This window comes from Aspergillus oryzae, chromosome 5, assembly GCF_000184455.2.
Source record: "Aspergillus oryzae RIB40 DNA, chromosome 5".
Taxonomy (NCBI): domain Eukaryota; kingdom Fungi; phylum Ascomycota; class Eurotiomycetes; order Eurotiales; family Aspergillaceae; genus Aspergillus; species Aspergillus oryzae.
Window position 1 is genome coordinate 514796 of NC_036439.1, and position 16917 is coordinate 531712.

Sequence of the window (16917 nt, forward strand, 5' to 3'; positions counted from 1 at the left end):
CTTTGCGCTCGAGGCACTGCGATGCTGGAGCGCCCACTATCGGTCTCGCCCTGGCTGCGCTCCACCACTAGACTGTTCGGGGATGGGGTGAGTCGGTTGCGACGTTGCTCGGGAATCGACAGGAGAGGGTATGCGTCGCGGTGCGTCTCGAGACAGAGATTCTCTTCGGAGCCCTGGAAGGGATGAGGGACGGTGATCGGCGTAATTCGCGGGACGTAGTTGACAGGGTTCGCGAGTCGAACCGAGGGCGGCCGTAAGATGGAGGAGGGAGTCCAGAAACCCTTGTGTCGCGGTATGGATCGGGAGGAGCTCGTTGGTCTGGAATGATAGGCCGATGACGATGCACGCTGGTGGGACTCCCACGAACGGCGCGGGCTTCGATGGCCACGCGGGGGCAGGGAAGACTCTTCAGCCTCGGGCGGGGATATAAGAGGAGTATCCCGAGCCGCGAAAGACGCCGTTTCCGACACGGGCGACGAGTCGAGAATATATGAGAGACCAGAAGGAGGAGGAGACACGGTGACAGGAAGGGCCGTCGTGGTGAAGATTGCAGAGAGAAGAAAAGCAACACCGAATTGATGAGCAGACGAGGAGGGATGCTGATTGGCGGGCGAGAGGCAGAAAGGGGCAAGGCAAGGGTCACGACTCGGTCAAAGCGCGACATTAGTCGCTGTGATGTAAAAAAATAAGTATTGCCCTCAATATGCACTTCTAGGAAAATGAAGAATTCTATGAGAGCGACAATGGTAAGTGAAATCTGGAACTCTTTATCGTATGTTCAATCCGTGATGTTTTTCACTTCAATAGTTCTTTTCGTCGGATCTTTCGGCGGATGGGTCAATATGAGCCCATTTCCTATTTGGACCCAAAAACAAGACGAGGACAGTCAATATGAGCTGGACAAAGCAAGAGCAAGTCAATGGACGAGAAGTAAACCGAACGGCAGATGTGACGGGATCTCAATCTTCTAATCCTAATAAATAAATAACCCTCCTCCTCATCCTGGTGCATAACACCCCCCTGACGAAACAATAAATGGATCAATAGCCCAACCGGAAAGTAAGGCTTTTAAGCCTTTGCGTCATTCACGAATCCTCTCCCTTAGGGCATTTCTATCACGGGAGGAAACCAGGCAGCGGGCATTCAAAACACCAACGAGAACAGTAAACAAAAGAAGAAAAAGATCCCCACTGAAAGAGAGGAAGGGCAAAAAAAAAAAAGCAAAAAAATAAAAGAAAAAGAAAATTCTAAGACAGTTAACCGACCTGCATCATATGTCATATAGCATTATGTGTAACACTCCGACCATGATTAAGACGCCTCTTATGCAGTCATTTCCAGGATGGATACATCTAAAAGCTACTGTAGGGCAGCATTCCCGTACCCTACAACCCGTAGCCTTAGGTTTGCCCATCAATCAACCTGAAGCAATTACGACGTTGCTCTCTTTGTCCATCTGGGAAAGCTTGGACTCCCCCAAGACCGAGACCCCTGGCGTTGTTTGCTGCTAATTATAATGGTGGAACCTAAACCGTCTTCTTGGCCGCTCCTTCATTAGTCGCCGTTTAGCCCGTGGTCGTGTAGCTGAACAACCTGGACCGACCCGTAAGTTAGGGCACCAACTTTCAATAGTACCGCTTAGTGAGAGACCCTTTCTCCCGAAGTAGATCAGATTCGACTACCACCGAGGTGAATATTCTATATATACTGAAGCAAACGGTCTAGTTCTCAAGATTACTAAATATTAATCCATTTTAAGTACGTACTGTGGTTTCTAGTCACTCATGGACCCATCTATATAACACTCATTAAGATTCGTTTTGAACACCGTCCCGCGGAACTCCGAAACGCGTACAGACATGATGAAATCATCAAAAAAGACGTGAAACCCTCACCGCTGCAAGCCCAACCGAAGCCCGGACGAGTTACTTGCCATTTACATTTCGATTGGCCATGGCTTGCATCCGTCGCAAGGCTTCTCGATGCAAGTCTGTCATGTCTCCTCGCTGCATGCCTTCCGCAATAGCATTTTCAACTTTGACTGACGAGGCTCTTCCCCGCAGCTTCCTGGAAGAGGTTGGATTCCGTTCACCCGTCCCTTGGCTAGTCATCGGAGGCTTCTGGGCTGCCCGACTTCGCCTGTCATGTACATTTTCTCGTACAGATTCCCGCCATGCCGCCAAGGAACTTGGGGTGTTAAGTGGGCTTGGTGTACTCCTTCTCGTGGGAGCTTGGCTTACAGTAGACTGCACAGCCATCTGCTGATGTAGCATTGTGCGACGTCGGGATAGAGGCATGTCGTCTGCTTCTTCAGGAATGGGGAAAGTTGATTGTCGGGGCGAAACCTCGGCTCCTTGGGCGAACCTCGAGGGCCAGGGGTCAGCACTGAGCGAGATAGACGACAACCTGTTTCGCATCATGCCCTCGCGCACTGCGATGAGAGGGGGCGGCCCTTTCCACTGAGGTCTAGCAACCTCGACCTCTTCACGCTGCTGTACCCCTGGATCGACTGTAGGAGGTACAGCGTCGTACATATTGACAGCATCAGGAACTCCCTGAACTGGTTGGCCTTGGGTTTCTGGACGCGCAGCATGAGCAATTTTAGTTTCCGGGAAGACGGCTGGACCGGAAGCTGCTCTCTTATGCGTTCGAGAGCTGATCTGCAACTGAGAGTCATTGGCCATCTGGCTAGTTTCATTTATAACCGGCGGCTCGACGATAGAGACACGCCTCTCGACAGCTGGCGGTGGCTGCGCATTCAAAGGTGTTTGCAGTAGTTCTTCTACTTTGACAGGTGCAGCGGCCTCTTTAACTTCATCAGGGACTTCGTGTTCCTCTTCGGCTGGCTCGATCGGTTCAGGTTCGGGAGCTTCCGCATCGTCCAAATGCTTAGCCCACTCGTTCGTTCGATAGGATTGTACTACCCTTGATGTTCGTTGTGGAAGTCGTTTTACAGTTTCTATATCCAGCCGCGGGGGTGATTCTTTCCTAGGCTTGGTCTTGGTTTCAGATCCTGACTTCGAAGATCTCTGCTTGACAGGGGCAGGTTTCTTAGTTTTTGGAGAGGATCCCTTGGACGAAGACCCCCTTGATTGGCTGACTTCGACTGGCTTTTCAACTTGATCGTCTGGAACCGAGCCATTCACATTGGACCCAACGACCTGTGGCTTGCCATCGTTCTGGTCTGCTGACCCTGTTGTTTCGGCTGTTACTCCAGTTTCTTGAGGCATTTCTGTGGACTGCTCGCCACGTTTTGGCTCGGGCATCTCCTTCTCCAGGGCCGATGATAGTGATGGGCGGCGCTCGCTAGCTCTTTCTTTTGTTGGGGCACTCTCTTGCTTCTCCTCCCTCTCTCGTTCCACTTCACCGAACTTTTGCTCGTCCACCCCCCGCGAATAGACGCTAGGCGCCCCGACGCTTTTTTCAACCTCTTTCTCAGACCTGGATGTCTCCTTACCATTAGCTTCCTGTATAGCAGAGGGGTCAGGGGCATCTTCCGGATTAGATGCAGGCCCATCTTCTTCTTCCACATTATTTCCCTCCACATTGCTGTGACTATCAGAGGCGGAGGTAGAGCTCCCGTCTATGGTGTCTTGCACAGATGAACCATCGCAGGAGACCAGTGCTTCTTGTGATTGAGACATAAGCCTTGCGCTATTTTTCGCAGATAACTTGTCCAACAAGTCTCTGCCGGAAAGCCGCTTGGATCTTATTGTTCCGGCTTCGGATCCAACGATAGCTGTCATATCTGAACTGTTGTCATCTTTGATGTTGGCTGCAGCTGCCCCATCGAACACCTTGAGCGGGACCTTTCCCCTAGCGGTAGAGGAGTCTTGGTCTTCTGTATCGACTCCCACCGTGGAATCTTCTAGTTGTCGACTCTGAGAATCTCCACTGTCCTCACTCGCGTGTGAAGCAGCATAAGCAGATTCACCATTCGCTCGCCTCTCTAAGCAATCAGAGCAACGATAGGACTCCTGAGTAGAGCTTGCAACACTTGACGTGTCAAGTGTACCGCCTTTCTCCACTTCAACGGCGTGATCTGCAGGACATCCGTTCTTCGAATTGTCTGCAAGTTCTGGAATACCGGAATCGGGATTGCCATGCCTGGCCTCCCACTCTAACCGCTCTTCCATATTCTTCTCTTCAAACCTTCGCCCGATCTCGAGCTCCGCCTCCTCATTTTCTTTCAGCTCTTTTTCGCGAACCTCATTCTCTTTCTGCCTTCTCTGTCGGATTACTTTCCATAACCTGAGTTGTGAGATCACACCTAGGACGGCAATAATGACTGTAGCGGCAAGCTCAACTTTAATATTACGAGTCACAGGGTAGGTACTTGTACCCAAAGGAAAGATGTCGTCATTCAGAGCTAGAATTCGGTCAGAGGAATGATCGTGGGACTACTATGAGTCAAAGATAGGACTTACCCCAAATGTAAAGCCAGAACTCCTTCCAACCGGCGCGACTAAAGCAGTCGATCCCTAATGCAACAGCTGTACCTCCAGAAATACCAGTCGACACCATGAGTCCATAGGGTCTGGTGTAGTGGCTAAATGACAGGGCGTAAAATGCGACTGAGATAGCGCCGATGAACCCGCTTTTGGAATCCGTCTGTGTGAGAAGGCCGCCTGGCTTAAGGGAGAGAAGCCACATGCTGCTGCAGAATCCGCCTAGAAGACAGCCAAGCCCCTCTGTTAATTCCTTAAATACAAGCGATAGCGCCCCGAAAGTCACTCCTGTAAAGAAAATGGCGACGAGGTAGGCGCCCTGAATCGCGACACGCACGGGGGGATTCATGACGTAGACGATGAGAACCTGCAAGGGCGAAGTTGGTTAGAATGGATGCACGCTTAGAGACAGGAAGCGAAGCTCACAGTTACTCCAATAGCAGCTAAGAAAGTGGTTGATAGGAAGACTTGGATCCTGAGCCTCGTAAGCTATATCTACCATTTGTTATCAAGACATCAAATCTTACCATAGATTCCGTATTCCTATTATTGCGAGGACTGCGCCGGCGACGATGAGAAGGAAACCACCGATCCCCAACGCAGGTGTGATCGTAGGTTGCAAGGGGAGAGAACCAGGTGCGATTGGATTCGTTTCATCTGTTGAAATCAGTATTAAGAAGCAAGTATAGATTGGGCCTTTTCACTCACTGCCGGTTGGGACTGGCGTAGCCAGAGTCGCTGTAGCCGTAGTAGCCGAGGTGGTTGTATTCGACGCTGAGGTGGAATTGGCTGTAGCTGTCGCATGGCTTGTTGCGCTCGCGGTCGTTGCAGTGGTTGCATCTGCTGTTGTTGCAGTGCCTTGGTCTGTTGCCCTAGCTTCTATGATGGCGATGCGTCCATACTTATTGCCCTCATTATGAGGTATCCGTACCGCAAGCACGAATAGACACGGCACAAGATACGCGAGAAGCGCAAGCAAAGGAAGCAGCCGCATCTTGCGAAGGGAAATTCGTGTATTCAGAGTCTCGGCGCAACATCAACGGAGTCAAGAGTAGCCTGCCCTGAAACCAGTCCCGGGTCTCAAAAATCTGCAGAAAGTCTCGTCGCAATTTCTACTCACACATTATTTCATGTACATCGGACGGTCAAGTATGAGCAGCGAGTTTTAACTATTGAGAAGGAATGGAAACACGCAATAGAGAACAGGGAACGTGGTTAGGGTAGTAGAAGAACAGGCAGGTCTTGTGGGCCCTGGTCGGTTTGTCTCCACTATGTATATTCTATCGTATGCATGTAGTATGGATGCATGAAAACCGAAAAGGACCTCTTAGATCCTGGTACCCGGGAACTCCGTAGCCCGTAGGTAGCGATGTTAGCGCACATAAGTAAAGGTCCAAGCAAGCCATATTACGAAATAGACCAAACGGATGAACGGCGCAGGACGGCCCACTCATCAAAAGCAAAAAAGATAGCAGTTACGTGCGTGGAAAATTGAGTTATCTAATAGGGATCGGCAATTGAGTTCGCGATGGCGACGACAGCTGAACGACTATATCGGATTAGGGATAAGCTCGCAGACCGTGGGCACCACCCAAGGAACTAAACTAAAGAGACTTCAGGGAGATCCACGATGGCGTCCGATAGACCGGACTAAAATCTGTAAGGAGAATTATCGCGTCGAAAGGCTGAATGTTGATCGGAATATTGTTCAGTGCTCTTTGAGATGAGCATTAGCAATAGCATAGTGTCGGGGGAGCGTTGAAAATCACACGCACAGGCTAAGCCAATTTGCAATCAGACGGAATCGCAGTCTGACGTGGCACGTTCATCCCGAGCTGACATCCATGATTCAGCGAAAACGATATAGGATTGAGTAAAAGAGTAGTAGTGTACTCTCGTGAAGGCCTCGCCAGCTATGGCCTCTAGTCGTGCTTACTAGTTCGCTAAGTGTTGACTAAGTTGTCGTAGACCTTCCAAGTTTCGGGGCCGTCATTGCGCTAGCAGCACTAGCAACCCTCACAATGAGTTTAGGGCGTGTGATCGGCTGCAGGAGGCGATAGGTCTAATTTCTCCCGCGAACTTCTCTTCGGCCTATCATCCTCCACGATCAAAACACAATGGCCTTGATCACAAGGCACCGCTCGCTCAATGGAGGACGGAAGCCACACTAATTTCCGAGCTAGAGTCCTTCTCCAGGAACCATGCTCATCTTCGGGTCAGAGATCTGGTTATACACAACTTACTTTAGGCAGATGCATACTTAGTCAGGAGTAAGACCCAGGATATGTGGTCGCTTAGTTAACCGAACACCGGTTCCTCCGGCATGGCGGGCCCCTCAGCATGCTCTCGTTTCTGTCAATCCAACCCATGAAGTCGGAAATTTATTTCAGAACCTGCTAGTCGCAATCCCCCAAAGCATCTTTTCAATAATGGGATGCACGGTCGCAATGCGGTGAACATATCACGACAAGAGTAAAAATGAAAAAATGACCTGGAGACCACTCTTCCAAGGTTTGAGTTAAAAAGACGAGAGCTTACTGTCACGGTCAATGCCAGAAATTGATATCTCACACGTCATTAATGCATGAACACCAATGAATCCTTGACCGCACAGTTAACGATGCGATCAGTAGCATATTTTCCGTGGTAAAAAAGTTTATTGTGGTTGATATATGCATGCATGTCCCGAGAGTCATGGCGAAAATGGCAACTGTCAGCTCACTCCAGGGTTTCCCACGAGCGAATGGGAGGTAAAGGTGTATCTCGGTCACCAATCTCTGTATTACAGAGTGTCATGGTATCGCTTTTATCTAGTTTCTCTTTCAAGTCGAAGATGGTCGTTTCTTGGGTGGGTGAGAAACGGAGAGGCATCCCATGAATAAGTACAAGAAGACATCCATGAACATAGCACGAAGTAGAGGAGGAAGTAGTTAAGGTAAATAGACGAGGGAAGGATGGAACCCAAGGGCTCACCCAATGATCGCCCATAATCATCACGTGAGACTCCACAGGGCATTCCAAATCGCGCAGGCAAAGCAACGTAATGACAGTTAAACCTCTGGGAGAAGCAGTTGACATTTGACTTCCATTTTTTAAATTCTTGACTCTCACCGACCCTTATCCCTAATACTTGCTCAAAGGCTAAGATTCCGAACACCAGCCATACCATGTCTGCCTTCGCCTCATCCCTGCGCCCAATGATGCGCACCGCCACCGGCGGAGCTCTCTCCGCGCGTTCCTTCAGCTCCTCCTCATCGCGCTCAGTAGCTCGTATGATCATCACCGGCCGTCTGGCGGCCGCTCCGGAGCTGCAGGCCACCTCATCCGGTCAAGATGTTATCAGATACACCGTTGCTACCTCGACCGGGGCGCGCGAAAACCGACAGACAAGCTGGTTTAAGGTCGCAAGCTTCGACCAGGGTGCTCAGCGCGATTACGTGCTTGGTTTGCAGAAGGGGTAAGTATCGACCTTATTCTCTCATGCCGCGCATATCGATTTATATTTGGGTGCTGTTATATGTTTGAGTGCAATGCATGCCCAGGAAAGGTGTGAAGGTGTGGTGCTAACTTTGATATGTTTTTCTCACTCGCTAGAACCCTTGTTTACCTCGAAGGAAGCGCCAGCCTGCGGGACTGGGAAGATTCTGAGGGCAAGAAGCAGACCACCCTGAACATTGTTCAACGTAAGATTACCGCGGAAGACGAACTCAATGTGTCGGATTACGCTAACCTCCGAGTTACTATTCAGGGAACCTCGAGGTCCTCAAGCGCCCGCACAACTCTAACGAAACTGAGTCTGCCTAAGCTTCGTCCGCCGAACAAAAGCCTGCACAAGGAGAAATACATATTAGCTTGATGGGCGGGTATCCAGAGATTAGAGGCTTTCTGTGATCCCTTGTAGGTTTTATCGGTGAACGTGAATTGGCCATTATGTGTTCTAATTGTATTTTGGATCATACGGCTTCTGTATTGTAGTTGTTGTACAAGTATACCCTTGAATACTAGCGCTCTTTTAGCATACTGCTTCGTGGCTCTCATGGGACAAGCTTAAAATGAATCTGACGCGTCCGATGCGTTGATCGACCTGCTTAATGGTGTGCATGCTAGTCATGCTACTTATTACCTGTAGCATATCACATACCAGATCAGTTTATTAATTCATAAAGAGTTTCGGTTACATCTTGGATGGTGATTAGATCTAGCATGCTGAGATATCTAACTATTGGAGAACAGAAGCAATAGACTCATCGCTGACCTAACAACCGGCTTCTCCGTTGGAGGTCATACGTTAAGGACTTAATGCAACATCAGCCACACATCGGACGGGAAGAAAAAGTAAGGCAACTAGAATAGAACGTGAAGCACTCCCAATAAACGAGCTGGTACGAAAAGTAAGAGACCCTTAGAATCCCGGGGTGCAGGTACATCACCTGGATGGGTCAGTTAGGTAAACGACCTGTCTCAGGAACATTGCACTACCTCATTTTCGTAATTCGCTCTCCTGGCTGATGTCGCGTTTCACTCGGATAAAGGCTTCCCTTCCAGGCATATAGGTAAGATCACTACTCCCCCGGCTTTGGCTGGAGCCCGCCCATGCATTAGCGGAAACTGTATTTGACGGAGTAGAAAGGTTAGGACGGGACAGGATTCTCTCGCCACTAGAAGTAGATGAGCGGTGAAGTGGACGGTGCAAAAATGACCAAGGATGCTTGAGCCACGACATGTTTTGTCCTCGCTGGGGTTTCGGCGAAGAGGCTCTGCCCTTCTCGATGTCATCCGAGCTCCTGTCGATACTATTCGCAGTAGCAGGGTTCTCTGCACAAGTTCTACTACCACAGTCAGCATGTGACTCGTTAGAGCTAGTGCAGCTGATCCTTACTCTGCTGTAGAAGTCCATGCTTTATGAAAGAGTAATCCAAATCGGCTGTTCGAGAAACCTGAAGTGTTCGAGCGAGATGCATCTGATGAAGAGTCCTGGGTTCTGACGAAGCAGCGATCCAGGCGCAACAAGCGGAGGTATGAGCCATACATCCTAGAAGCGTCTCGGCCGCAACCGAAGAGGATGAATAACATGAACCCAGAGGCAATTGGAAACCAGCGATCGAAGAAGGCATCACCGCCGGAAGGTATCTTCTGGATCTTATTCCAATGTGGTCCATGTGCCACCCTCCATGAGTAAGCGTGCCACGGCAGCGAAAGCTCTATGTTCTTGTAGACAACGTAGGTCTGGACTGGCAAAATAGCCAGGAGCACAATGAAGGAAAGGAGGAATAGCCGCATAAATCTAGACTTGTTCAAGTTGCTGTTTGATGCTTGTAGGATGTCTCCAAACTGATTTCGGTACCTGTGAAGACGATAGACCACAAGGCCTGGTATGCTGTTAGCTGCTTGGACCAAGGATGCCTCAGACAGGTGTTAACGTACTGCAATAATAGCCAGCGATGAGGCAGATCACTAGAGGCCAGATCCATGCCAGTATGAGGCTCACCCAACTTTCATCAAAGCTATTAACGCAGCCTGAGATGCCGACCAGAATATATCGGCTCGCCTGGTAGACTATGTGTGTGGCTATTGCCACGACGGGCACGATCACACAAAATAGCATATCTATGCCGATATTCCACCACCGTTGCTGCTTGCTCGGGACAAGCATTGCACGCCTAGTATCAATCATGCTGGCCAGAGTGCGGAAGATGCAGAGCAAATTCCCAGGCACCGCAACATAGCTGGCAATCATCACCTTGACTTCCACGTCACAAAGACCTGCCCCATTCCACCAATTATCCATATCATCACTAGGCCAGATAAATGCATTGATAATGTTGAACAAGTTGAGACACAGGAGCCAGCATATGAGGGAAACCACAGGAAGATTCCTATTTTTCCAATGCAAGATCAACGGAGGGATGGTCAGCAGCATGCATAGGATAGAAAACGATGGAATGATCACCGCCTGGGCGTAGGGAGTAGTGCTTGGAGCCGACATATCTTTGATACAAGTACAATGGTGCGATCTGAAGAAAGTGAACTGTTGATATCAAGTAATAGACGCCTCAGTCGGTCAGGTGGTAGGTATACTTGACTTCCAGCATCACTGGACTAACTGAGAAAGATATGAGCTCCGCACGAGGAAAAGGGGAGCATCGTGTGGCAAGAAGTATGGACACTGAAGGAGAAACACGATGATTGAGAGACCTTCAGAGACAGGTGTCCTATTGAGACGAAGCGCAGGAAGTAAAAACAGGGTGTTCCACGCAGACGCAGCTGAAACATGGACTTCCACTATACGTCCTGGTTATATAGAATGATTCACATTTGAAGTAGAGGAGACAGAACGACAATCCAGACCCTCGGGGCCGTTTCTTCGGGTTGCTGCAGTCGACCCAGTTACATCCTGTATGGCTAGTTGTCGTATAGTTCCTGCAGGATAAACTTGGCTTCGCGGATCTGCAGCCGGAAGCTAGAGCGGCCCGTCGTATAACAGTTATATTATTGAATTAGTGCCTATAGAAAAGTCAATGATCAAACGAAACGATGTATTAGATTGTGAAGCGATTGGCCATTGACTAGATGACCGGCAATAGGGCTTCTTCAGTGAGGACATACCGGGTGACATCATCTGCCAGCCGACCTTTCCCTTTCGGGGGATCAATAGAGGACCATCAATCAACATCAATAAGCCGTCAAGCCGGATATTTAAGACAACGGGGTATTTCTAAATATATGGACAAGTCCCGAGATTGGGAACTCGCCCGATGTTACTCCCGGGTCAGTTGGCACGGTGAGACTCTCTGCCCCATGGCCTGCAGGTATCCAACCAGCAGGGAATCCGGTCAATTTGGATCACACGTTGACATATCATGGGGCCATGTAGGGTAGGTGTCTAAGATCGTCGTTAATGTGTTATCCTTGAAGGCGAAAAGGGGGCAGGGTATCTATTTGTGTATGATTGAGTACTGCTGTTGCATCTTGGAATGGGGTGATCCTCTTTGGAGTATTTCTCCCTTTTTCGAAATGTCTTGATGTTTTTAGCCCAACGAATAGTCCAAGAGAAAGGAATGACAAGCCCTCTGTCCAGTGGCACTTGAAAGTTAAAAACTGATCGGGACTTCCGAAGTGGGTGGTACTGAAGTTACTAACACAGCCGACAGCAGGGAATCATGGGCACATATCAAAATTGATTGGTAAGAATCATTGATGTTGTACGTCTGTCTCTGTATTAAATATAACACACTGCATAAGACCGTAACTCCGTATTGATACAAAACAAACATGCACCTTCTTGCGTATATTGTGAAGCGTCTTCCCAGCCTGTGCTGTGATGTGTGATGATGATGATGATTGACCAGATCACTGAAAATTGTTCAAAAACACAATTATCTTGGAATTATATTACCCAATCTATGTAAGCATTATTTTTTGCCCCAACAGGCGTGTAAATCGAATACCGTAGTAGCATATTAACATTCCTGGCTTCATTGAAATCTAATTACAAAATACGCACCAAGACGATACATAACCATACACCGCAAGGACCTTGATGTTTAGACCAGGACCTTTGTCAATGTTATGTAGCTCCAACACACCTTGACCATTCTTTGGGTAACGTATCATCCGCTTGGCTGTCGGTCTTCGCCACTGCAGGTGTACACCAGACCATCTATCACGTATGGAGCGACATTAGCCATGCAGTACTTCGGGGGAAGCGTATAAGCCACAATTTGGAAGACCTTTGGCATGTTTGTACTGAAATGGCCCGCAATAACCAGTTTATAAACAATATTATCGGAGTCAAAGTAGTGCTAATGTCTAAATTATTGGAGAAAGAAAGAACTATGATGTCCCGGTGATTCACAGGAGATGATAATCGCCCATATGTCGAAGGACGATATGAAGAACATGATGAAAGTGCGCTCAATTGGTGGGCCCAGTGTAGATATAGAGTCAGATATCAATGACGAGATGGTCTCCGCTGACGGTTCGAGCTGCTATATTGCAGTCATATAACTTCCTGTCGCTCGTATTTGAGAACATCGCGTCCCATTGGGTAAACAGTAACCTCATGGCAGCTCTTATTCGAGTGTATGGAAATAGTTAAATCTACATGGAAGATTGCGTATCTTCTCTTACTGCTCAGAAGTACGAGTCGATTATGTAAATGTACTAAAAGCTTTCTGGTATCTGTTCCGCCATGGCCTCTAGTTGAGCAATTTCTTGCAGTCTACTAACAAATAATCCTTATGCCAGAAAGTATGCATCAACCCGTAAACCCCAGAAATCGGCCAACGATTCCAAACCCAGTCTCCCGCCAGCTTCGATGTCCAAGGCCGCTGCCTGACGACCTCCTCTGGCTGGATCTTGACTTTCTGGTACAAACTCGGTAAGTAGGACGTATGATACTTCTGTCGTAAGCCATCCATTGTATCACGGTCATAGATCGACCAGAATTCCTCCTCTGTATAGTAGGTCCGTGCGTAGAGCCACTTTTGACCCCCAACCATGTGGACGACCTTTTCAAGCTTGCGATTAAAGTCGACGAAGTTCTTCTTACCCTTCGGTCCTGGACCCCACACCCCAACGCTGAGCATCATATCGTGACGATCCGGGTCGGGCTGGTCTCGTTGTTGCGCCATCAGTCCCGAGACATGTGTCGTTGTAGTACGGACAGGACAAAGCCATAATGGATATTTCCCGAACGAGTCATCAAGAAAATTAATCAGCTCTTTGGCACCATTGTACGGCACCGCAACGTCCTGAATAGTGTACTCCTTGAATAGCCCGCTCTTGTGGACGGCGTGATACATGACCCTTGTGTGGGAAATACCGTCCAGCATCCATCGCATAAATTTTGTTTGGGGGAAAAGGAAATATTCGAATGCGTACTTTCCCACCCAGAAGCCTCCCCTATCATAGCGGAACAGGTAATCGGGCAAGGGGATCAGCTCCTTGGATGCTGTCCCCTTCTCATGGCTTGATCGTGAGGAAACCATGTCTTCGGCATGCATATAGAACCATGGATCGGTGGGACGATTGAAAGTTTGAACCTGGTCTTCCTCTACCAAGCTGGTGATTAACCCGGCACATATGCACCCCTTGGTCTTGGTGAACATAATCCCATCCAGATATTGGTACGTGGGATTGGGTGTGAGCTCTTCAATTTTCCTGATGGCCTCATCAATGCCCGAGATGGGGAAATAGGTTAGTTCCACTACTGGGCTTGCTGGAAGCTCTATGAGTTGCAGCTCCAGTAGAGTCGTGATTCCAAGGGTCCCAAAGGAGCATGCAGCACCGAAGAATAAATCGGAATTTTCATTTGGTGATGCGTGCAGGATCTCGCCATTCCCTACTACAATCTCAATCCAAGAAATTGTTCGATCAAAGAAGCCATGCCGGTATGAGCTACTTTCTCCCGATGTTCCTGCAAATCCGCAACCCACTGTTATCCCGGGGTACTCCATCACCACTGGTGGAATGAATCCGTGGGGGAGGATTGCGCTGACAAGCATGTCCATAGGAACATTAGGCTCAACTAGTGCTACCTTGCGTGTCCGATCAATGCTGATGACACGATTGAGACTGCTTGTATCGATAGTATTGGATGTGGACTTTTTCGACGGGCGTGTCGAGTTCGTGGATCCGTGATAGATATAAAATGGTTTCTTGTCATCATGAAACTGCTTCACTCACGCAGATATTTGCCGGACGGTAGCATTATGCAAGTCCATTGTGGGCCAATGTCGGTAGAAGAGAGGTCTCTCAAAAACCTTGATGAGAAAAGGAGTTGAAAGCACCGTCGGTTGATGCTGTGTGATGGCAAACAGACAATGATTGATATATTGAAGGACTTCTGGGCAGGCCTAATATTTGGGGACTTATCAATACAGATATATGCATGCTGGCCTTGCTTGATTCACAAAATGAGAGATCTACTCTTTCACGATCAGATTCATGGAAGACAATTGCGTATTTCTTCACTCAGTGGCTGAGCTGGGAATGAGTGGTGCGATCAAGGTATGTACTTGCAAGGAGATGATGGTATACACGTCAGTGCATCATGCACATTCAGCAATAACCAAGGAGATCAGAGTCGTACCTAAAGATGAATCCAGCAAGTGAGGACGAATGGCATGCTTGGCACACAGGGGATTTTGACTCGATAAGATGATGGGGTTATTAGGATTGGTTGCAGACACTATTGTTGAATGTAAGCCACTCTCTCAGGTTTTCATGGAACTAAGACCAATCACTTAAAGTGGATCAGACTAGTCCAGTCAACTCTAAACTGATGAAGAATTGGATGTATCACAGGAATGTACTGGTACTCCATATTCGGCACTCACGGTCGCTCTGAGAGCTATCACTCAATATATTCCCTCTTTTGGGCTCCATAAGATGGGCTTACTAGTCCCATATTTATTGAGCTTGATCGACAAGAATTGAATTTTGAGCATGTAGCGGTCATTGGTGCAGAATGGCGGTGTGGCCAGTGAATAAGAGTATGCGAAGCTGTGAAGCAGAATCTTTGCTCCGAGATCTGGTATTTGAGCCGTGTTTGATGTGAGGGACTCTGTATGTGCTCGGAGGCATCAGGGAAAAGCAATTTCCCGATTCCTGTTGTTATGTGGTTCCATTTTCGTCTTTCTCTCTCTCGTATTTCAGTCTAATCATCTCATTTATTGTGCTTCCGAATGGACTAAGATTAGGCTCCGTCGCTATTGTATGCTTGACTCAATATGAGGCAGTCGTCGTGCAGACAGAATCACACAGTGCATGTCATCATAATCGGCTGCTCTGTGGCTGGTCTCACTCTAGCCCACGCTCTGTCCAAGCGACGAATCGACTATACCATCCTTGAGGCTCATGATCGCCTACCACTGCCATTCACAGGAAATGCGTTTACCTTGCTTCCCAATGGGTCACGGATACTAGCGCAACTCGGGGTGTGGGAAGAAATCACGGCCGCATCAGATACGATCCATAGTCACTCGACTTTCCTTGGAAATGGAAGGCTGTTAAAGAGGATAGATGTAGGAAGACTCCTTTCCATGAGGTATAGTTTCCTTATCCGGTTTCCGATTGGGTGTGTCTAAAGCCCGACTAGGCATGGTTATAAGCTAGCGGTTATCCCACGATGGAGATTCCTGCAGATTCTCTACAATAACCTAAAAGATAAACATCGCGTGCGTTTCGGTAAGCGCGTCATGACTGTGGATCAGAGCTCTTCCGAGGCCAAAGTGGAATGCGCCGACGGCTCCATAATCTCCGGAGACCTGGTCGTTGGCGCCGATGGAACCCACAGTGTCTCACGTGGCGAGATCCTGAGGTGGAATGGGTCTCTGCAAGCACCACAGGATCTGAGAAAGGTCGCCGTAAGTGGGTAGAAGGACCATACCTACCCTACCTCAATGTTAACTGAGCAAAGTTTCAGCCTTGACATCGGAATACTCGGGCATATATGGCATCTCGCATCCGATTCCGGGGTTGTCCCCAGGCCACGTGCATCGCACGTACGGAGACGGATTCTCCTTCATAATCAACATTGGAAAAGAGAACATCTTCTAGCTACTATCGTTCCATGCCGGGAAGGTGCACCGTTACCCTGATGTACCGCGCCATTCGCAAGACCGTGCATCAATCGACCTGCATGTCTTCCCGTTTTTAGATGCGCATACCTCTTCAAACATCCGATTCGAAGAACTGTACCATAACACAATCACATGTTGCCACGTTGCTCTTGAGGAAATGCTCTGTGAGCAATGGGTCGCGGGTAGGCTTGTGTGCATTGGGGACTCAGTCCACAAGGTCTGCCTCAATTCCTTTCGTTATACCTCTCAACTGATACTCACAAGCAAAGCTTTCAGATGACACCGAACCTAGCCCAAGGTACAAATTGTGCCATTGAAAGCTCGGCCTGATTAGCTAATTGTATCGTTCGTACAGTTGACCAATACAAGTCCTGTGCGCGCTCAGATAAGCCTGAGAAAGATATGGACCTAGCGGCATGGGAAGAATCCCGAAAGCAAAGAATGAGACGTTTCTACACGTATTCATGGATCCTAGCTCGCTCTGAGGCCTTTTCCGGGCCCTGGTTCAAGGCCCTCGGCCTGTATATTGGGTTCTTCCATGGAGAGCAGGTAATCAGTTACATATCTGACATTAGTTCCGAGTCAGAGTGCCTGGACTACTTGCCGCAACCGGATTATCACTTGAAGTCTCAGTCGAAGATGGACCAGGGTGGGCTCAATCAAATGAACTATCTCTATGTCAAACTGGCATTCTGGCTATTGGATGTCTTGATAACGATCTGGAGCTTTTGTTTTGTTTAGAGCATATACTTGCATTGCAATCCGGTACGACTGTGGTGTATAATACAAAGTAATTACTCAGTATGGCCTTGAGTACCCTCATTTAAGCGGTGACAAGTAAATCACGAAGTTTGAGGTTGTAAGAGAAAATCCGGTATGTATAA

The 16917-nt window shown here is 48.5% G+C and overlaps 5 protein-coding genes across 5 annotated transcripts; 2 read left to right on the top strand and 3 right to left on the bottom strand.

The window, feature by feature from the left end:
- Positions 1 to 1925: 1925 nt before the first annotated feature.
- On the bottom strand, positions 1926 to 4797 carry AO090701000702 (TMEM198/TM7SF3 family protein; the record flags this gene model as incomplete). Its single annotated transcript, XM_023237184.1, has 2 exons — positions 1926 to 4369; positions 4428 to 4797. 2 exons carry the CDS (start codon positions 4795 to 4797, stop codon positions 1926 to 1928), a joined length of 2814 nt encoding a protein of 937 aa, XP_023092256.1.
- A 2818-nt stretch (positions 4798 to 7615) lies between these two features.
- On the top strand, positions 7616 to 8304 carry AO090701000700 (single-stranded DNA-binding protein; the record flags this gene model as incomplete). Its single annotated transcript, XM_023237185.1, has 2 exons — positions 7616 to 7905; positions 8043 to 8304. The coding sequence occupies 2 exons, from the start codon at positions 7616 to 7618 to the stop codon at positions 8302 to 8304; spliced, it is 552 nt and encodes a 183-aa protein (XP_023092255.1).
- A 624-nt stretch (positions 8305 to 8928) lies between these two features.
- AO090701000699 (pheromone receptor) lies at positions 8929 to 10434 on the bottom strand (the record flags this gene model as incomplete). Its single annotated transcript, XM_023237186.1, has 3 exons — positions 8929 to 9274; positions 9328 to 9817; positions 9873 to 10434. The coding sequence occupies 3 exons, from the start codon at positions 10432 to 10434 to the stop codon at positions 8929 to 8931; spliced, it is 1398 nt and encodes a 465-aa protein (XP_023092254.1).
- Positions 10435 to 12646: 2212 nt separating this feature from the next.
- On the bottom strand, positions 12647 to 14173 carry AO090701000698 (FAD-binding oxidoreductase; the record flags this gene model as incomplete). Its single annotated transcript, XM_023237187.1, has 2 exons — positions 12647 to 14122; positions 14153 to 14173. The coding sequence occupies 2 exons, from the start codon at positions 14171 to 14173 to the stop codon at positions 12647 to 12649; spliced, it is 1497 nt and encodes a 498-aa protein (XP_023092253.1).
- Positions 14174 to 15181: 1008 nt separating this feature from the next.
- AO090701000697 (FAD-dependent oxidoreductase) lies at positions 15182 to 16774 on the top strand (the record flags this gene model as incomplete). The annotated part of the gene is given in 6 exon segments (XM_023237188.1): positions 15182 to 15528; positions 15541 to 15821; positions 15877 to 15944; positions 16011 to 16250; positions 16310 to 16331; positions 16368 to 16774. The coding sequence occupies 6 exon segments, from the start codon at positions 15182 to 15184 to the stop codon at positions 16772 to 16774; spliced, it is 1365 nt and encodes a 454-aa protein (XP_023092252.1).
- Between the last annotated feature and the right edge of the window lie 143 nt (positions 16775 to 16917).